The following is a 22,013-nucleotide window of genomic DNA, read 5'->3' as shown; positions in this document are numbered from 1 at the left end:
TATTATTTTTTTATCCTTCCCCTTTAAGCTTGTCTTGCTCAAGGGAACAGGTTCACAAATCAAGAGAACGAGCTAATGCTGATCTTGTTTTTAAGGAGAATTTGTGTATATCCCATGGGTACTGGTGAATCAGCAAGATACACATACACATTCCCGCGCACTGTAGCTCTTCTTAACTGCTACCCGAAGGCATTTGGAGAAATGATGATATTTACCGAAGTGTGTAAGAACCCAGGGCCGTTTCTGCATGAGAGAGATTCAGCGCAGCCATGATTTTCTCTCATCCTGCTGCTCCCACAGCTTTTAGGAATCAGCTCACGGGTTCCTTGTGAAGGATGGAGGATGGGAAAAGTGCAGCGCAAGGGAAAGATTCAAATCACAATAATAAGAAAGCTGCATGGCGGCTTTTTTCACATTCGCCAACCTGCCGGAACCGGGTAAGTTAAGGTATGGAGATGTGGGGGTCGAGGCCTCAGCGGTCAATTAAAGCTGCACTTCAAAGATGGAGTTTCTCTCTTCCTGTGCAAAGTGCAAAGTCATGACCTTGAAGTTACTGAACCCCCTCTTCAAGCTGAGGCTCCCCGCATGTACCTATTCTATAATATACAAAGCAGGAGAAATAAAATAAACCCATTAGATCATGCCCCACCCCTGGAGGTTAGTCCTGCCCATGACTCATAAAAACCAGCCTGCCTGTAATCTGCCCCGGCCCTCTGAAAAGCCCCCTGCTGATGTTGGGCCATGCGCTTTCCCTTTGAACATCCACCCTAATCCGTTTACTTGGAAGAGCGCGGTTGCACACCGAGAGGTTGGTGTTTGTGCAGTGGTCCTGAGACGCCGAGGCTTTCTATGCCCATTCCATCCCCAAAGGCCTTTCCACACCTCCCTGCCCGGCTGTGAGAGGTACAGGGGTAATTATCCGCCCGTTTCGAGTCTAACCACGCCGCATCCCGCCAGGATCCTGCCTGGCATCTGGAGAGCGCTGGTGAAGCCCATCGACACGGCATGGGAGCGTCAGATTCCTTTCATCTCTTTGAGTTGCTGGAAATGGGATTGCGTAGCATTCAGTGCTGCTACGGGGCCCATGAGCTTCCCTTTAAATGTGAGCCGGCAACAGCCCGGACTGAAGCCACTAGCTCAGATGGCCAGCCCCAATTTCGACACTCCCTTAAGGCAGCGCATAGCGACGTGCAAGAGTCCATCCACAGGCTTGCGGTAGCTAATTCTGGAAGTTAGTTCTGGATGCAGCTGGGCAGAAACAATTGGGGATTTGAGGAATGCCGACTGGAAAACGCAGCGATGTTGTTAAAGGAATAGTTTGCCCAAATGTGCGAACATGGCTATCAGTGGCATGGAAAGTAGATGTCAGTTAGCATATCTTCCATCATTTCTAGTTTGCTCTAGGAATAGTAATTCTAGGAATCCTGGTCTGCTTTTTGTTTACCTTGTATTTACACACTTGGCTGAACCCATGAAACAACTTCAGGGCAACTCTTGGGTAATTATCCAGTCAGTTGGGAATGGCCTTGCAGTCAGGGAAAACGAAACATAGGTTACCAGCACTGGGATTGCAAACTTCTTTAGGGAACTGTGGTTGCGGTTTGTTTCACAGAGCAGCTCTTGATATCCTTGACTGTGAAGAAGCACATATCACTAGAGCACTGTCCTTTGGAAATTGAAGGCCAGAAATTTGAGCCGGTTTTTCATTCCCTTAAGCTCCAAAGATGACTTGGTCAGTGATGCTTTGGTCTCATTTTGTATTCAGATTAACTAACGCCTGCCTATAAAGGCCTCCATGCAAAGCCTGCTTTCTGACACTCAGATTCAAAGTGTTTTAATGGTGCCATTTTAAACGTCATGGACTTGTTTGAAATGGTCCCCTAATCGCTGTTCCCTGCATTTGAATCAGGAGCACTGTGTAGTGCTACGGAATCAAAGTAAACATTTTTGAATGCTAACGTTTAGGTTTTCTCATCACTCTGTGGTGGTCACATTCCATCACCTTCTCATCCAAGTTTTCAGACACAGTTATGCTCTTGTGCCCGTTAATAGATCAGCCATAACCCTTATCTCTTGTAACAACCTTGATTTATCGTCATAGCTGCAGCTAATGTGCTTCATTCAGGACCTTCATGGTGTCCTTGACTGTTGATCCACCCCGTTTTCCCGCTTCATCGCGGATGCTATATTCTTATCCTGGGAGGGTTTATACGAAGGGAAAAGCTGGTATTGCCTCTGTGTGGTCCTGCTTAAACCCAGCCGACTGCTCTGGCTCAGTGGAAAATGCAAAGAATACAAAGAATGGGAGGTTTTAACTGACATTTGTGGGTGTGTTTGTCCTTTTCAGTCCGCTGATTCGTTCCCTTTTGGCCTTGCCGATTTATTTCTGCCCCTTGTTACCATAAAACCTCTAATACCCTGGGAGGTATAACTGTAGGTTCCAGGGAGTCCCTGGTATATCCGAGGTCAGGGCAAATGCGAAAAGATGGCTGGTGGCACGTAGAGCTGGAATCAGCTTTGGCTCCCAAATCTCGGAATCTGATGCAAATCCGGTGGTGTTTAAAGACCCAAATCAGCCTCGCCAAATCCCCCTCAAGATATTCCCGGCTCGATTGGGAGGCATTAAGGGATCACAGTGACAGAACAATACATCGTCTGGCAGGGGGAACGACAGAGTGAGCAAGAGCGAAAGAGAGAGAGACTAGCAGACAGATGTCTCATGAGGGTTTACAGTGTGTTGTAGCAGTGCAAATCATGGATCACTTTAATGTTTTCCTCCCTCTCCCTCTCTGTGTCTCTCTCTCGCTCACCCACACTGTATTCTTGTTTCAGCAGAAAAGCCTGCTTAATCCCGTATGGACCTCTGTGTCCACTGCATGTCAACATCTGTGCTAGTGTGTTTAAATACCGTCCCCAGAGTGCTCCGATATGACCTACATATTACGCACGGCCCAATCCGATGCCTTTTATCCCCGTGTTTTATTTAAAATGTCCATTTTGGACATGATACTTTAGAAACAGAGTGGTAGATCTGTCCATTTTATGGACTTTTATTTTCATATCTGTACGCTGTAATAGACTGCTTCCACAAACACTCGGCAGCTATTAAGGGTCGAGGTAGGATTAGGGCGAGCTGAGTGATGTGATGAAAGCGGGAGCGAGAGGGAGTCATAGAGAGTGAGATTTCTTCTTTTGTGCTCTCGTTACAGGCCCCTGGCTGAGTTTGTAAGGGAGGTTTGGGGGATATTGATGGCTGAGCTGTTAAGCTCCAAGGTTGCACACTGTGGCCCAATGAAGGCCCCTAATAAAGTCCATTCATCCACAGCATAGAGCAGGGACGTCCTCCAGCTCACCCTACAGGCCACGTCTGCACCTGCAACCTGGGTGCCAAAAATTAAAGCTTGGTTTGAATCGAATCACGTTGTATAAAAGCTCAAAGAAATTTGTAGGCTCCACCTACAAATGTGTCCTTAGTTTTGAGGTTTGACAGGCTGCTAGAAATTCCCATTCAGCCTGTTGAGAAACAGCAGCACAACTTTATCAAAATACCTGATTTTAGAATGAGTTATTCCTTTCTAGTGCAGGTTATTGTTTGCATGTGAAATGTCTTACTGATAGGTTACACTGAGTTTTATTATTTATACATTTATTTAGGAAGGGATTTTATGGCTAAGTGATTAATCTTATGGCATTTTTCTACCAGGCAGTCTACTGGTATAATTAGAGATACATTATGCATTAGTGCAAAACACTAATATATACTTTTTATTTGCTATTCAAAACCACCAGTGAACCTACACCTGTCTTCTGAGTTTTACACAGAACAATGATGAGAAAATAGTGGGAAATCATTTTGCATCACGAGTTTTATGGCCAAAATATACTCAAAACTATCATAAAACAGTCTCTGACATCAGGCAGTCAATTCATAACCATTTCATGTAATAATTTCTGTGAGGGAGCTTTTAGAGGTGGACGTCTGGTTCCTATCACCACCACTGTGAACAACTCTGACTCATTAAGTTTCTCTAGACCGAAGCGTTTCACACCAAACCACTCTGAGCGACTGTTTACATCTTAACCACTTAATTATTTGAAATGTTAGAAAAATTGGTTTGATTAAGTTCCACTTGAAGCTGATGAGTCGAATGTTTGCAGTGCTATGGCCTGAATTAGAACCCAGTTTGACACCTCTGTTCTAGATTAAAAACGGCTGGTGCTGTAGGTCTGTGGCACTAAATCGATAGGATAGCATGAAGGCGTCCGTCATTCCCGCTGATAGAACAGGAAGTTTTGTCGTGCAAACAGACCACTGAGATTTGCTTGAGAGGATTTGGACTCCTCTGTGTGAGGTCAGCGGACTGGTTTGGGAGAATGTGTCCTTATCTCTGAACTGTGTCAGCGTGTCTGAGAGGTTTGCCTTCATTCTTTCAGATTATATTACAGTGGAGATGACACACCACAACTTTCAGTTACAATATTAGAGCTGTATTACAGTGTGAGGGCTGTTTCAGGGTAAATCTGTTACAGGTTTCGATCACATTCACACTTTTGTTACATTCCACACCACATCCAGCATTTTCCCATGTCTGCCCTACAGTCATGCTCCATGTTGAATCAGTGTTGTCTGTAATTTATAGACGGGACACGTGTAACACAGGGTGTTCTTGTTTCATTCTCATCAGTCACTCCCTCTATCTCTCTCCATGGTCTTAATGTGTCCAGATGTTACACGTTAGTGGGAGTCAGGGATGTTGTCTCCACCTCTCTTACTCACATTGAACTTTCCTTTTTGCATTTAGTCATTCTCCTGGTCTTACTGGCACTGTAATTTTTCTCTCTTCTCTCAGTCGCTCTCACATTCTCATGCTCTGTCCTCTCTCTCCCATCTGTCTGTATCGCTCTCTCACTTTCCCTCTCATGCTCTATCCTCTCTCCCATCTGTCTCTCTCACTCCCTCACTTTCCCTCTCACTCATGTTGCCCTCTCTCCTCCTCATGCTCCATTCTTTCTTTTCTCCCATTTTTTTCTTTCGTCCTTTTTGTCCTCTCTCTCTCTCTCTCTCTCTCTCTCTCTCTCTCTCTCTCTCTCTCTCTCTCTCTCTCTCTCTCTCTCTCTCTCTCTCATATACTTGGCTAGCCTGTGTGCGTGCACGATAAGCCCACCCCCATCTCCCATTTCGATGATGTAAGCAGACGTGAGTCAGTGTTCAGAGGAGGCCTGGCAGGCTAACAGACTGCAACTGTAGTGTTAGGAGTCTCGACTAACGACCCTTACAGGTATAGTGTGGGATACCTGTCCAGGTGTCAGTATCAATCCCAGACTGCAGTGTGGAGGGCGGAGGAGTTAATCAAACACACTAAAGAAACATTGTTTTGGCTGATCAGCTACAGTTTGGTTAGGGGAGGATTTTATTAGATTTTCTGAATTATCGCTTTAATTTTGTGTCTGAGCTCAGGCTATGACCACCCCTGCCCCCCACCGCGCCTCCACACCAATGATTTGCGCTCTGCTTGACTGACTGCACAAATAGACCCACTGATTCCATCTGATTCCTTTAGATAGAGCAGCATTACTGAGTGGCTTTCGTGTGTGTGTGTGTGTGTGTGTGTGTGTGTGTGGAAGCGTTCCATTCGCTCCTGGTGGTTATATCCGAGGCAGAATTCCCTTCGGCTTTGCCTGATTTCTCCTGACCGCTCTGACACACTGCTCTCTATAAACACCTTCATTCACTTATTCTCTCTCTCTCTCTCTCTCTCTCTCTCTCTCTCTCTCTCTCTCTCTCTCTCTCGCTCTCTCGCTCTCTCGCTCTCTCTCTCTCGCTCTCTCGCTCTCGCTCTCTCGCTCTCTCGCTCTCTCGCTCTCTCTCTCTCTCTCTCTCTCTCTCTCTCTCTCTCTCTCTCTCTCTCTCTCTCTCTCTCTCTCTGCCTCACTCACCTCCCTGTCTCTCCTCTCTTGTGATTTTCTTTTCACATTTTCTCTCACTTTTTTCCTGTCTCGTTTTTTTTCCTCTTGCTTTTTCTGTTCTCCCTCTTTCCCTCTTTCTTTCCTCTCTGCTCTCTCCATCCCTCACTCTATCAAACTACACCACAATAATAAAATTCTTTTTTTTTTGCGTGCTTGATGTTTTCTTTATCTCTGTGCTTGCGGGGTTCGTGTGTGTATGTCAGTGTGAGTTGTTCACCTGTGCGCAGTGTTTAGTTTGATGATGAAACGTTTCTGTCTCCTGACCTTTTCCCTCACCTCCTCATTAGCTGCTCTGAAATCCACTTAAAGCCTTCAGACAGATGCCTCAGCACAGAAATTAAGAGCTCACTCTGTGCTCTGTGTTTGATTAGTCAGGCCTGACCCCAGCCTGCTTAGAGGTGGTGTGTGTGAGAGGGAGGGGGGGGTCTTTAGATTGGAAGTCTGAGTGGTCCAGAGGGGCTCCTTAAGAGAGTACTTTTTCCAATTTGCGAAAGGTCTTCATTTAAGTGTCAATGCTGTAGCTCTGCGGATACAGCTAAAGATGAATTCTGTAACTGATTAATCTATTGACTTTGATTTGATTAACTGATCAATTTTAACTTTTAACTTCCATTCCTCTCTTTGCTGTCGAGTTCCATTATAGACCATCATACAACACCTTTTAAATGAACCTGTATGTCATATCACCCCCTACACTTCTGTAGTGTATTACAGTCTGTCAGAGTGACTGTGTGGATCATATGAACATTATAGAACGCTTTTTAAATGAAACCGTGAAAGTACAACCTCACTAAACTCTTGACTAGGTTCTAGAACTGTGCAATAAGGACGACATATATTGTTACTGTGAAAAATTGTCACAATACAATATAAGCTTTTCTGATCATGTTTATAGTCATTACTTGTACACACTCAACAACTGCATGTTTCATTATAAAGAGAGCAAAATTAGTCCTGTTTAACTGGATTTAGTGCCAAATAATGAATAAAAATCCATCAATGTTCAGAGTTTGATAATATATTTTAAAATGTATCTCTATTGCCTCTTTTTTTCCCTGTTCCAGCTGATCAGATACCTGAAAAAAAATGAATGTCATATTATACTATGTGAACTTCTTGTTGCAATTTTATTTTTCCAATATAGTCGACCTCTGCTGGGTGGAATTTCATGCAAAACAGACTGCCATGCTATTGTCAGTCAGACCTTTTAACTCAGCATTTTTGCAACGGTATTTCATATAAACATGTTCACTTCATCTGTTGTGTGTGACTAGTATAGAAATTTACTATCCAAAACAATCAGTGAACCTACACGTCTTCTGAGTTTTATATGGAATGTTGATGGTGGAAAAAGGTGGAAAATTTGAATGTATAGTAATGTTTTCTTTGGGGACTATTGTTATCTGTCCCTCCACCGTGAATGGAGTTTAAGGCCAAATTCTTATCAAAACTATCATAAAACATCTCAGAATCAGTGTGTATTCATAGCCATTTCATGTAATAACTTGGAGAGGGAGCTTTTCATTTATGCAGACATTGAGAAATATTGGTGTAATTTCCCTTTAAGCTTCCATGCACCAAAAACCATTGAGTTCGCGTGTTTGTGCCTGATGTTCTCGTCCTTCTGCTCACGCTCAGTCTGGTGATTACTCTACCAGTGTGGAATGAATTACTCACTTTTTCGTTCTCTCTCTCTGTCTCTCTCTCTCTCTCTCTCTCTCTCTCTCTCTCTCTCTCTCTCTCTCTGGTCCCGCCCTGATCAGTGCTGTGCTATATTCCGTCTGTGTTCCTGTTTATTTTTGCTGGAAAGTTTCTGGAAGTTTCTGAGCAGCTCTGAGCCCTGAGACATCGTGGCTGGTCTGATTGCAGCTGAAGAAAGCAAGCGTTACGCTGGGCTGAAGTGTTTGTCGGGCCGTGAATGGGTTTGGAGAGTGAGCTGAGGGGGAAATGGATTGAAATCTTTCTCTTATTCACACTCCAGCACGAAGAGTGTTTTTATTCTGCAGCGCTGTGACTCGTGAAGCATTTCTCTGATGCTTAAAGTGATCCACTCAGGGCTCTAAATTAACTTTTCACCTGGTGAACACCTGCTCCTCCTGACTTCTGGAGTGTTTTAGGCGTGGTGGAGGAAAACAAAACGGAATAGGATGAATATTTATGGCACAGTTGGTCTAGAAAATAAAAGGCAGGGCTGTATTGCTACAGTGGTACCTCTGTGTGCTGGAATATGCTATTACGGTTGTAGGGCCTGTATCCTACATACCACATTTGTGTGGTATTATGCACAAAAAAAGAACTTAATTTTTACATTACCATTTTTCCACCCTCTCTTTATCCTTTAGCGTTGAGGTGTCAAACTCAACCACTCGGGCCGTTTTGAAAAATCTGAATAAATCTGTGGGCTAGCTGTGTTTTATTTTTACTTAATGACCACAACTGGCCATTGTTTGTTTACAATATGCCAAAACTACAAAAGCAAACAATAGGGACTGAATACTTGAAGAATTTATGTAAAACAATTTATTTTTATTTAAAATTATTTTTAAACAATAAACTGCATTAGTTGCAGATACTGTTAAACCTTTTTAAATGTTCCCAAAGTGCAGTAGGTTTTTAAAACCATTCGCTTGAACTAGACACCTGCTATCTTTTTTGTTTTTATGGTGCTGCCCTATAGCTCGTTGTTGGGGAGGGGGTGGGAGCATTTCATTACATTGCATTACATTGCAGTGCATGCTGGGAACTGTAGTGCATCTCAAGATGAAATGGTAGAAAATGAAAACAATGAAAACAATTTTGCGGACAGAATAGGATTGTGCCACGGGTTTGACGCATGGGGATTAGAACAGGCTGTGAGCTCTGTTCTGTTTGGCTGCCCTGTACTGTTCCTCTGAAAGGCAAAAAAAAGCTAAGCACACCCCCATTTAACTTAAAAAATAAATAAATAAATAAAAATGTTTAGTTTAATTTTTAAAGCACATTTGTGGCCAAAGCGCCACACACAAATAAGGATATATTAAATCAATATAGAGTGAATACAAGCAAAAAAAATGGCTTTTGTTGGATTTTGTAAACACATTGATATATAAGGCAAGACACTTGAGACTCATTTGAAACTTTGATTGGTCAGGATGCCCACAGAGCACCGTGATTGGTTAGCAGCTCTTATGCATATTGCAGCCTGATCTGACATTATAGATAACGATGTATTGTTAAAAATGAATGAAGGATATTGTGCAGGCCAGCTTTGAATTTTTGTTCACTATTAAAGCTGTTTTATTGTGTTGTGAACCCAGCTGTGTCCGTCCTGCACTTCTGAGATCTGATGTTTCTGAATAGTTTATAATACTAATAACAATAGTACTTTTCATACTGGTGGCAGCTCAGGGTTCTTTGCAGGCAGGAGATATTCAGGAGTAACAGAAGAAACTGAGTAGTCATTTAAAATAATAAGATAATAACAGATCAGATTAAACAGATAAAGACCAAAGAGCTATAATTTTAATGAAGCACTGAGTTAAAGAGCTGTGTTTTCATTTGGATGTTTATTAAAAGTGAGCTCTGAGCTTGACTGTCTAATAAAAGGAGAGCTGAGCTCCACAGTTTAGAAGGAGAAAGAGTCTCTGCACGTTTTCTGTATTTTTACAGGTTTTTGCAGACGTTCGGTATCTGCAGATCTAGGATCAAAAACGGAGATGTTCTGTGACGATCACGAACGTTTAGCGCTTTAAAACCAGCAGCAGACCATTAAAATCTCGCTAAAAGATCCAGGCACTGCATTTCTTTCAGAACAGGACTGATATGATCTATGTGGGTTTTTTTAGACTCTTTTACAGTAACAGGTAGATTCTGTGGTGGATCTTGTTCTGTGATTAAAGCTGCTCGGTTCTCTGGCTCAGTCTAGACAATTCTTATTCATGTTGGATTCAGTCTGCTGACCCTTTGGCCTGATCAGCCTGTCTGCTCACTGTAAATGCAGTGATACAGTATACAAACTCTTTCATTTCTCTCACCTCTTTTCTTCATTTTAATCTTTTGTCTTATGTTGTCTTCACTTCTCTTTTCCTGCTCCACCTCAAGTCTCCTGTTCTCCCTTCTTTACTTACTTCATATCAATTCTTTTCCTCTTTCCCTGTTTTTTTCTCTATTCTTTCCATTTACTGTTCTCTCTATTCTCTCTTCGCTTCTCTTCTCCTTCTTTCCCTCTTTCTTTTATTCTCTTCTCCTCCTACTTTTTATTCATCACTTCTCATCGCCTACTCTCCCTCTATTCTTTTTTTTCCTTTTTCTTTCTTCTCTTTTGTCACTTCTTCCCTTTCCTCCTCTCTTTTTCTGTTTAGTTCCCATCCCCTCTCTCCCCCAGTACTCCTTTTCCATTGTGTTTTCTCTGTTCTGTTGTGTTAGTGCAGTGTACAGTCGTTCTGCTGTGTATAGATGGGAGGAGTGCAGGTCTAATTGCTTCCTGTGAATAATTTCCCGCTCTAATTTGGCAGTAATGGTCCCGGCTGCTGCTTGTGTTTATTTATATGGTAGTTAATTGATGGGGCCGACGTTCTCTGAGATGCTGCAGCATGTTTGATTTCTCTACAGAAGCTTGTAAAATACAGAACAAAGTCTTTTGTGTGCTGTTCTTTTTTTGACGAGCTAGACAAGTGACCAAGGACAGTTCCCCTCACGGGCTCTGCCCACAGAGGCGTTTTTTCTAAACTACTGTTGAGGCTGGGGAAGAACAGTTTGTGGGCGGAGCCTGGAGAGGCCCACTGACTCTCGGTGACAATCAGCGGTTGTTTTTCTGTCTTGCCACTTTATTCTGCTTTTGCTGCAATTGCTGGTTTCCTTTGCCTTGATTGGTTGAGGGCTGCTCTGATTGGTCTATTTGTTTTTTCCTCAGGCGGAAGGAGAAGATAACCTGAAGAAGATGCAGCTGATGGAGCTGGCCATTCTTAACGGAACCTACAGAGACACAAATGTCAAAACACGTAAGCACAATCAGATACGTGTACAAATGCATACTAACACACTAGAGGTCTTACAATATGCATATTATTATTGTTATTTTGATATGCAGTTAGCACTCTGAATCAAGTAGATTAGATTTTGTTATACTATGTTGACATGAATTGAAACAGTTTCCACAATTTTATCAAAATGTTTTTTGAGTTGAATAGAACTAGTTCAATTGCTTGTTACTATAGGAAACAATTTTTAGGGTGATCTGATAAGCCAATGCACACAGTATACATGGGAATTTTGCTTTTGGGACCAACAGCCTGTACAGTTCTCGCACAGTTCAACTCTTAACTGCCATAAACTTCATCTCTCACACTGACCCCATAGACATTACATGCAGACTGACATGCATACTAGCACATATTAGTAACCACCTGGGATACCAGTGGACCAGTAACACATTAACAACCACCATAGACATCAAAGCAACAGCCTAGCAGCTACCTGGGATTCAGTAGCTAGATTCATAGCCAAATTTAGCAACACCTTAGCAACAACTTGGAATATCATAACAGCCTAGCAACACCTTAGCAACCATTGAGGATTTCATAGCAACAGCTCAGTCAAACTAACTTTGTTTACAAATGTGCCCTGTTCTAGTTAGTTTTTCTTCATTTAAAACATCTTGTGGTGCAAGAAACCTCCACTCCAATATTTAAAGATCACCTCTCTCGACCTTAGATCTTTATTCTTTTTAGCGTTAGATATTCTCTTCTGTTTGGGTACACTGTATTTCTGTCACTCTGTCTATCCCTCCTTCCCTCCCTCCCTCTCTCTCCCTCCCTCCCTCCCTCTCTCTCTTTCCCTCCCTCCCTCTCTCTCCCTCCCTCCCTCCCTCTCTCTCTTTCCCTCCCTCCCTCTCTCTCCCTTTGAAAAGCTGTAGCAGTGTGCAGTAATCTCTGTGTGGAGGTGTAGTGCACTGCACACTTACACCAGCCACATCATCTTGTAGAGTGTGTGTGTGATTTGAAGCTGTGTCAGCAGTGCCTCCCCTAATCAGAAACATCCTGCTCAAACATATGCACATGTGACCCCTCCCATTATGCATATTCATGTACATGTAGTAATGTGCTGATGCATTATTGTTATGTTTAGTTCTTTCCCTCATTAGGGAAAAGAGAAACTGCATGACTCATGAATATTCATGACTGGGACAATAGCCATGCTGTAGGCTTTATTTTAGCTGCTTTGTTCATTATACATTGTTCATTAAAGCTTTAGCTTCTTTATTTGTTTTGTATTTTTGGCTTAATGGTGATTTTTGTTTCTCCTGCCCACAATTTACAACATAAAAGATCTCCATCATGTAGGGCTTGTTGGATCTGTAGTCGAGTTAAAAATACAAGCTGTCTTTCTTTTTTTGGGTAGAATATAAATTATATGTACATGGCCTTAAAATGTAGAAAAAAGTATACCCTTTGAAGGATGTTTGACTGACCAATAAATGACGATATATTTCACCATATATCCTCTTGATGTAAACTGGGCGGTCCTAATCCTGGATAATGATTCCATAAGCATTCCACTGACCAATCACAAGGCCCCACTCACAAGGAAAAGTTTCAGAGTCAGAGAAGCTTAGCAAGCTAAAGCTAGCCCAGCATAACCAAAAGCTAGGAATCTTAAAATTAAGATTGTATGTCTGTCAAAATAAAGACACGTCCTAAAAACTGATACATTGATGGATATATCCATATATCGTAGATGACTGCTATATTTTCAGTTTCTGTTTATTGGAATTTAAGAATTGTCACCATTAACAACTGACAGCCATATCAGTGACTATACAGCCGTTTACATAATATATAGATGTAAAATGGGAAGATTGTAGTTCCTCTACAGGTGATGAGAACTTTTATGTTGTGGGTTTGATCACTTCCTGTGCTGAGCAGTAATTTGTGTGGTTTGCCTTAATGTGATCTGTGCACAGAGTGATTTACTCACCTGCTCTCCTGTTTTTGTTTTTGTTTGTTTACTCTCCTGGTGGTTGTGGGTTTTTGTTCTGTGGTTTTTGTGATCATTGCATGGACTAATTTTATTTTTTTGCCCCTTCTCTTTCCTTTTTTCCTGTGTTTCTGCTTTTCATGTTTCTGCTATTTCTGCTTTTCCTTACTTCCACTCATCCCATCTTTCATTCTCACATGCTTTCACATGCCTGCCTCCCCCTCTCTTTCTCTCCCTTTTTCCATCATCTTTCCGTCTGGGACTCCATTTCACCCTTTTCTTTCCTTGCCTCTCCGTTTTGTTCTTTTTCTTTCTCTCTCCCTTTTCTCTTTCTTTCTTTTTTCTTTCTACTCCTTCCTTCCCTTTCTTCTTCCTGTCTTTCTTTCCTTGTTTCTCTACTTTGTCTCTTGGTTTCCTTGTACTTCTTTCTTTCCTCTTACTCCTTCTTTCTCATTCCATCTCTCACTTTTTCTCTTACCACACTACTTTCATCCTTTCTCACCTTCCTTTTTTTCTTCTTTCGTCTTTTCACCTTCCTTTTTCCTTTTCTCTTCTTTCTTTGCTCTCTTCTCACTCCGTCCCTCTCTCTCTTCTACCTTTCTCACATTTTCTATCCTCCTTTCACTCTTTTCTCTTTCCCACTGTCCTTTTTTCCTCTATCTTTCTCTGTCTCTCTTTCCACTCTCTCACTCTAGCGAACCTTGCATTCTCTCTTGCAGCAGCGGCCGCGGCGGCTCAGGGTACTCGGCTCATTGCCGCCCCTGCCGGTCAGGTTCTGCCCCCGGCGGCCCTGCGACCTCCAACCCCAGCGGGGACACCCATCATGAACATCATCCGGCCCGCGCAGATGGCCGCCATGCTGCCCAACGGCACGCCGGCCCTGGTGCCCCCGGCGCCAGACGCGGGCATCATCTACACCACGCCCTATGAATACCCGTACGCCCTGGCACCCACGTCCCTGCTGGAGTACCCCATCGAGCATGGAGGGGTCCTAGGTAAGCGGGGGATAGACGCAGTACCCTTCGGCGGCCAGCAGGACGGCGCAGCAGCCGCCGCGCTGTTTTACGGGGCCGCTTTTAACGGGGCAGTTTCCCCCGGCCCTGCTCAGGACTCACTCAGAGGTAAATATGTGCTGAGCAGCTGAGGACGGGTGTGCTGATGCTAGCGCTGGGGGTGTAAACGTGCAGGTTGTTTGGCACCAACAGTTTCACTATTGGTTCCAGTTTTCCAAAATATTCCCTTCAGATTTTTATTTATTTATTTATATTTTTTTTACAACAAAAGTTGTTTTGATTGTAATACATTGATCTGAAAGTGGCTATTTAACTGCATTGATCTGAAATCAGTGCAATTGTGGCCAATAAAGATTCATATCGTTCAAAAATGAACTAAAAAAAAAATCTAATTTCCTCCATATACATTTTAACATGCGAGGCATTTAAAAATTATTTCTTAATTGAATCAACTGCATCATATTGACCTGACGGTGCCAATACGCCAAATTTTATAATTCGTAGAGATGCTTTCCAATAGAACCATAAACAAACCAAGCTGTGAAGTCACAGATTTACACCCCTATCTAGCACAGGTGCTTTAGAGGGGAACTAAAACAGGTGTATGTGTGAGTTGCAGGTGTGCTGACTTGAGACAGGTGTGGACGCTTCCATCACTCCTCCTGATTTATTTTTTTTCCCTTTGATTTTTATTTTCTTGTCCTTTGAGGTCTGTGAGGTGAAGCAAAGTCTGAGCCAGGTGGTCTCTGGCTGTCAGAGTGATGGGGACATGCATGCCTGCACAAGTCTCTCCTCTCTCTCTCCCTCTTGTTTTATCTATTTCCTCTCATTTTTCTTTTTTCCTTTCTTTTCTTTTGCTCCCTCTCCTTTCTTTCTTCCTTTAGTTTTCTTTTTTCTCTCCCTATTCTTATCTTCCTTTTTCACCCTCTTCTTTTAGTCTTTCTTCTTTCCCTATCCTTTTCTATTTCTTTTTATTCTGTCTCCTCCCTTTCTCACTCTCATTTTTTCTTTTCACTCGTTCTTTTCAATGTTTTTTTTTTTTGTTTGTTTTTTCTTTTTGTTTTTTTTTTTTTGCTCTCTTCATCTGAATAGTGGATTTATTTGCTTTGGCTGTGAATGTTCATTTAATTGTTTTTACTATCTCCTTCTCATCCTCCCATCTTTTACCATCTGAACTCCAGTGCACGTCATCACTCTCAAAGAATTACCCACAGTCCCCTTGTGCAGAGATTCACTTTCATACACCTGTAAATGAGCAGAGGAATAATTTGTCATTTCACTATGTGTGAAATTACTTTTTCCCGTCATCTCCTGGAAACGTCTCTTGTCTTAATCCACATCTAAGCACAGATCAGTGATCCGCTCTGCGTGTTCACCCAGCCTGTAATCTGTTAGTTTTATCTGATGGTGTGATTTCAGTCTGTTACTCAGTTATTTGCCAGACGTTTTTGAACACAACTGCTGAACGTTGTGACGTTAAAGATGTGGTTTTGATGGACTACTAGACAAACGTTGCTAAACATTAAAGGTCAATATTCACCCAAATACTTTTCTGTAAATGAATCCCTGAAACTTCAGTCCACTCAAACCTCATCCATATCTTCATTAAGGTAGTTCAGACTTGTGGATGTGGTTTAGGGACACAGTGTGACTCACTGTGAACTATGAACAAAACTTCACTGTGTAGCTGAATGCTACAGGCAGGAACTTTAGATAAACAGGTGTTGTACCAAATTTCCCCTGCAGAATCTGCATGAATGGTTAAATAGGAATGAATTCTCATGTGTTTAGTACTTCAGTACAGACTGAATTTCAGACAGTAGCTATTACAGAATAACAGGTCTTAACTTCATAAGCTCATCATCAACTCCAGATAAGAACACACTATTACACAAACATCCTAACTAGACTAAACCTCCTAAACACTCTCCTAACTTTAGAATAAACCCCAACAGTGTCCTCACTTCTGTTTAAGTGTCCGTTTCTGTTGTTTTTAGGCAGCTGAGTCGAGCAGTAAAGTTCACTACCAGCATAATGAGCTACATTTATTTACACTGTAAAACGCTGCTTTCACTCTGTTTTTTAAATGTTTTAAAAATGATGCTACAGACTCAATCTCCACCATCCCTCTTATTACCTTCGTGTGTTAATGTTGATGGTGAAATAATAGTGATGGTGGTGAATAATGAGGAGACAGAGCTGAACATTTGAAGATTTGTGCATCTTTATAGTTCACGGCAAGTCACGCTGAGCTGTAGGCTGCTTCTGCCAGTCTCTGCCACCTTGAAGACCAGGATGCAGTTTGAGAGATGTTGAGGGATGTACTTAAAATGCTAACTGAATGTTTGAGAACTTTATAAAAATTAAATAAAATTTAATACCAATTATTAAACACAATTTTTGAACAGATTTCACACAAAATTAGCTATGGGCACCAATAATGTCTGCGTGTCCAAATGTGCATATATCTGCCACAGATTTGAAGAGACCCTTTAACTGCTGTTCTGTGTCCCTCTGTAACACTGAGGGTTCAGCAGATTAAAGTGAGCATCACCTGTGTGTTTGTGAGTGCTCTTCACCATTCTTACTGCATTTTTTTTATTCTCTCCTTTGGCATTTTTTTTCCCCCTCACAGGCTTCATTTCTTTTCAGTTCTTCAATTGTTTCTTTTTCTTCTCATTCCTTTGTAATGTTTTCATTTCTCTACCCAGTTCTTTCTCCTCTTCTCTTCTTACTTTGTTTGCTCTCTTTCTTTCTCCACGTGAGTGGCAGCTGTCCGATAGATTGTCCGTGATTAGAGGTTCGCTGTGTGGGCGTAGTTTCTAGTGGGAGAGGGAGCGGCGGAGGGAGAGAGACAGAATTAATAAAAGAATTGTCAGTGTGTCACTCGGTTCTCTCTCCAGGCAAAAGAGAGCCAGCGTGAGCACTCAGCAGGAACAGCTAGAGCTGTGATGCTGTCCATCAGCAACAGACGCTACTATTACGGAGAAAGAAGACATGTTGTTTACTAAAAAATAATAATGCAGACTGTAATACACTACAGGAAATGTAGGGGACGATATGACTTGTACTGTTTAATTTTAAAGGTGCTCTGTAATGTTTATATGATCCACACAGTCATTCTGACAGACTGTAATACACTACAGCAAGTTTAGGGGGTGACATGACTTATACAGGTTTAGTTAGTTTTTAAATTTTTTATCTTTACCTTTTTTCCATTCCATCCCCTCTTTTTCCTCCTTGCCCACCTGTCTCAGAGTCCTGTCTCACACCACATACTCTGGACATCTGGGATCTAAATATATTCCTACACCTTTTATTAAAACTGAAATGTATGCATTCCCTGCTCATTTTGTTTATATTGTATTAATACAAATTATATGTACAGAACATGTTTATAGTGACCTCTTTATTTAAAAATATGTACATATGTATGAATATGTATTAAGTGTATGTAAAGCCTCTGGTCAAAGTCAGACCCAGCAAATCTAGCCTTCACTCAAATATTAGTAATTTACTGTACATTTTACATTTCGAATCTAGATTTTAAATGTAAAGTTGTTTCCTTGCTGCAGAGTTGAGCCTAGATTGGGTTTGTCTGGCTGTGGGCTTCAGAGTTCTGTGCTTGCTTCTTAAAAGGAATAGCTCGACCACTCATGCTCATGTGGCTGACAGCGAATGGAAGCTACCAGCAACCAATGCCTTTTTAGACTTTATACAATATTCAATTCAGTTTCAGTTCTAGACTGTAAGAAATGTTTGTTTGGCTCAGGTAAACACAAGCTCTTGAAACAGAAAACTCAAATTACAACCTCTAAAAATGTATTAGCTTTTTAAAGTGGGGAAAAAGCCCAGTCTTTTGAGTGGGTTTGTCCATAGCATAAGCCCCACCCCTTCCCACTCACTTTAGCCTGATTGGTTGCACTCAGCTGCTCAGTTTAGATGACTGAAAATGGATTCAGTGCTGTACTGAATTAGTGACATTTAGGGCTGAGAGATTAATCGTTTTTATAATGAAATTGCAATTTCTGCACTTTTTATTGCAGAACATATCAAGATTTAAATACAAATTAATATAATAACTTGGAGCAGGGGTGTCGAGCTCAACCACTAACAGGGCCATTTTAAAAACAAATCTCAAATCCTTAGGCCTGCTGTGTTTTTAATTTTTACTTATTTTGCCATGATCCCAACTGCCCATTTTTATTAAACACGGGCATGCCAAAACTGCATCAGCAAAAGAGTCAGTGAAAAGATGTTATTCAAAAATAATTTTAAATAAAAAAAACTTTTATATAAAACAGGCTACATTAGCTTCAGATAACTGTTAAACTGCTAAAAAGTAGGTATTTTAAAACCCTTTTGGCTTGAACTAGACCCAGACATCTCTTTTCTTTTTGTGTAGCTGCTGGCCCGTAGGTAGTTGTTGGGGGTTGGAGCGCACAATATGTTGCAGTGTGTACTGGGGACTGTACCGCAGCTCATGGTGAAACGGGCTAATAAGAACAGAAAATTAAAATAACTTGCCAGGCCGAATAGGTTTGTGCCACGGTCCTGACTTGGCCTTCAGCCATGAGACATGGAGGTTTTGAACCGACTGTAGATGAGCAACAAAGCACCCATGTTCTGTATATGTGACGTCACAACAATGACAACAGGCAGTCTGAAGCACTCTTCAAGCTTTATACCATAAAAAGCAGATATTCTGGCCAAGAGAGAGGATTTAGACAAGAGTAGAAAATAATTGCATTTAACTTGCAGTCACAGTGTTGGTCAGATAAACCACAATTCAATATTTTCCCCAAATCTTTCAGCCCTAGTCACACCTTATATTTGCATAGTGGTAATTGGTAGCTATTCACTTTCATTCATTGTTTGCAACATTAACATCTGTTGAGTGAACTATTCCTTGAAGTGAACGGTGTCTAACCTTGTGGACCTGTTGCGATCTAGGTGCAATGGCTACTAAAGTGCGGAGACATGACTCGCGGGTCCATCCTTACCAAAGGATAGTGACCGCTGACAGAGGTTAGTTAGAAAAGACACTTCTACCTTTTTATTTTTTTTTTGTTTGCTCTTCTTTTTTATTTTTATTTTACACAGTAATGACACTGTTTTAGACGGGACCTGAATATTTACTGAATGTTTACATTCTATAGACTGTTGATATTCTCAGATTTCTGTGAATTTTGGTTTTAATATCTGCACTTAGAGCTCTGTCTCATGTCACAGTCCCCAAAAAAAAATCTGTACACAGAGGAGTTGAAACTGTACAGTTTATACACAATTCACACTCCTGTTTACCTCATTTTTAAAATACATGGTTATATATTATGTATAAGTTAAATATTCACAGTAATCATTTTGTTGCTATATTTTAGCCATATGAAAGGTACTGTGGACTTTTTTAAAATAGTATTTGTATTTATGACTACTGTACCTAAAATACCAAAAAAATAAAGTAAAATGATCAAAAAAAAATTTCTAAATCTATTTATTGCACAACATAGTACTAGCTCTCCTTACCACTAATCACCGTTTTATAACATGCATTCCAACCCAAGACACTAAACATTACTAGTTTTGTTTCTGTTTGTCTGTTTTTTGACGTTCCTCTGCTTTTTTTTGTTTGCGGGGCATCATATGTGGGGCATCGTAGCGCTTCAGTGACATTTTAATAACTTTTTGATTCAGGTTGGGGGGCTCAATTACGTTTCCAATCATGATGTACTTGCGTCATGATTATAACCAGATTTAGCCTGTGTTTGTGTCTTGGCCGCAGGGATTTTTTTAGGGGGATTTGAGAGATTGCATTCATTTTACTGTTAAAATGATGTCATTCCAGTCTCTTCTTGCTGACACTAATATCCTTTCTATCTTTTTCCTTTTTTTTTTTCTCCTTTTTTTTTTGTTCCTAACCACCTAGCCGCCACCGGCAACTAACAAATGACCTCTGACCTCTGAACTCTTCACCCAATGATGAGCCGCCCCAAGCCTGCCTGCTGATCAGATTAACTGGTAATTGCCTTTTGCTAGCCTGTCGGATGCTGAGAGAGAGAGACGCACCTGTCCGAAAGTGACCCTAACACAAAACACCATACAAACAAATGCCAACACCAACAAGTTGTGTGACTATTACTGAGCCTCTTATCTTTTCATTTTCAAGTTTGACCCTTTTTTATTTTTCTTTCTCTTTCTTTCTGAAAGCCCAGATGGGTGGTCATTAGTAGCAGTAATCCAAGTATCTGCACTGAGTTAAAAGCAATAAAACCCTGTTTTATTATCTTATTCCATTAAACGCACATATGCATCTGAACTACACTCTAATTTGACCCGGATGCTATGATGCTAAATCCTGAGTATAATCTTGTTCTGGAAATCTTTACCCAAGTATCTAAAAAAGAGCAAAAAACTCACACAAACTTGTTAAATTTGTCTCATGTGTAGCTGTGTGGTTTTCCTTTTTTCACTATGCTGACACATTCTGGGTGCGCCTAGCTAGCTGACCATTCAATTGCATGGCTAAAATGATGGGACTGCTTTTTTTTTTTGTTTTATATGCTTTTCATTTTCTGTTACTTTTTGTTACATTTTCATGTAATTTTATTTTCAAGTTTGAATTTTGTTAGCTTCGTCTAGTTCATAGCTGCAGTACCAGTGCCAGCTCTGAAGGGGGCAGCAGGTAGAGTCGACGGGGGCTTGCTAAGAAGAGTATTCTCAGTAATTCTAAATCTAGGATGTTTATGGCTGGCAAGATTTGGGCTAAAACAGTTGCTACAGTACTCGACCTATGCCACCCCAAACCCCAGCCTTGATTTATACAGTGCCTGAAGTTTATAGAAATCTTTTTTTGAACGAGCTGTGACACAAAAGACAAAAAAAAGTATTATGTGTGCATATTTAGCCAAAGGGTTTCCATTTAATGAATTTATCTCTACATATATAAGCAAATATGAGTATGTATCTATGTGCGGAGGGCTCAGTTCTTTTAGTGTAGAGTTAGAAAAGGGGTGATGTCGTGCCTGTATGTTTGACATCCAGTCGAATAGCATGAGATTTTGTCCCGTAGTGCTCCATGATTAATAAAGCAAGAAACACTAAGGATTATGGATTGGACAGGGGGAGGAGGATTTGTCCTTTACTAGTGTTCTGTACATAACCTCCATTTTATTTATTTTCTTTTTCAGTTTTTTTCTTTTTCTTTATTTTGACACTTTTTAAACCCCTAATTAAAATTTGCCAACACAGTGTCAAAGCATGATGCACATACTTTAAGGGGATTATAATTTGCCTACGTTTCCTTATTTTCATTAATTTTGCTTGACAATTTTCCAAATCTGATATGAATTTGCTCATCCACAATGTGTCCTGCACACTGTTAGTAGTAGCTACACAAAAAAAATCCACATTTCTTTTACTCTCTCAAAAAAAAAAAATAGGATGTGAAAGCCATGTCTGCCTGTTCAAATTGCTTTATACATACATGTGATATAAAGAAATGTATACAAATGTAGATAGGTCATTGCATATTAAGATACTGAAACGATCAAAATTAGATACTTTTACAGGGTGCTGGAGAAGAAATATATTTTTGGCAATTTTAGCTTTTTATACTTAACTTGCAGTTACAAAATATGAAAAAATATGAAAAAAAAATTCACGTAGAAGATGCTGTGGTTTTTGAATGCTATTGGTCAGGAGACAACAAAAATTGTCAAAACTTGGAAGTTGTAAGGAAAGATGGCAATTCGGGGGGGTGAGTTAGCATGAAAAGGAAAAAAAAAAAGTGCCTTATCGATGGTCGTTCCTTTTTTCCGAGTTACGTTCTGTTCAGTAATATCCTGCAGCAGCTATGACGGTGCATAGAGGAGCAAAGCGATGGAGGCTTCAGCGTTCGAGTTTAAAACGCTGTCGCGCTGCTGCGCCACTGAATCTACTCTATGCAAAAAAGAATAGCAGTCATTTGACCAGCTAACTATGTGCCATGATTCGTCTTCCCGCAATTTAGGTTCTTTTCCCCTCCTCCAATTTCCCCTTCTATTCATGCCATTTGAACAACTTCTTTATTTCTTTTGAAGA

General features: G+C 41.0%; 1 protein-coding gene across 4 annotated transcripts in view; it reads left to right on the top strand.

Annotated features, from left to right (window-relative positions):
* The window catches only part of qkia (QKI, KH domain containing, RNA binding a), a 111,468-nt gene extending 89,719 nt beyond the window's left edge, over positions 1-21,749 (top strand). Inside the window, exons 5-8 of one of the 4 annotated variants that reach the window (XM_017685991.2) lie at positions 10,859-10,946; positions 13,617-14,042; positions 18,888-18,962; positions 19,861-21,749. In XM_017685991.2, coding sequence (XP_017541480.1) covers positions 10,859-10,946; positions 13,617-14,042; positions 18,888-18,962; positions 19,861-19,877 — 606 coding nt within the window. In that variant the 3' untranslated portion in view covers positions 19,878-21,749. The remainder of the gene's footprint in view (positions 1-10,858; positions 10,947-13,616; positions 14,043-18,887; positions 18,963-19,860) is intronic. The other 3 variants (XM_017685993.2, XM_017685994.2, XM_037541994.1) reach the window with 3 other exon arrangements.
* Positions 21,750-22,013: the final 264 nt, after the last annotated feature.

The sequence above is a fragment of the Pygocentrus nattereri genome, chromosome 10, assembly GCF_015220715.1.
Source record: "Pygocentrus nattereri isolate fPygNat1 chromosome 10, fPygNat1.pri, whole genome shotgun sequence".
Classification (NCBI taxonomy): domain Eukaryota; kingdom Metazoa; phylum Chordata; class Actinopteri; order Characiformes; family Serrasalmidae; genus Pygocentrus; species Pygocentrus nattereri.
This window is presented reverse-complemented; position numbering and strand designations above follow the sequence as displayed.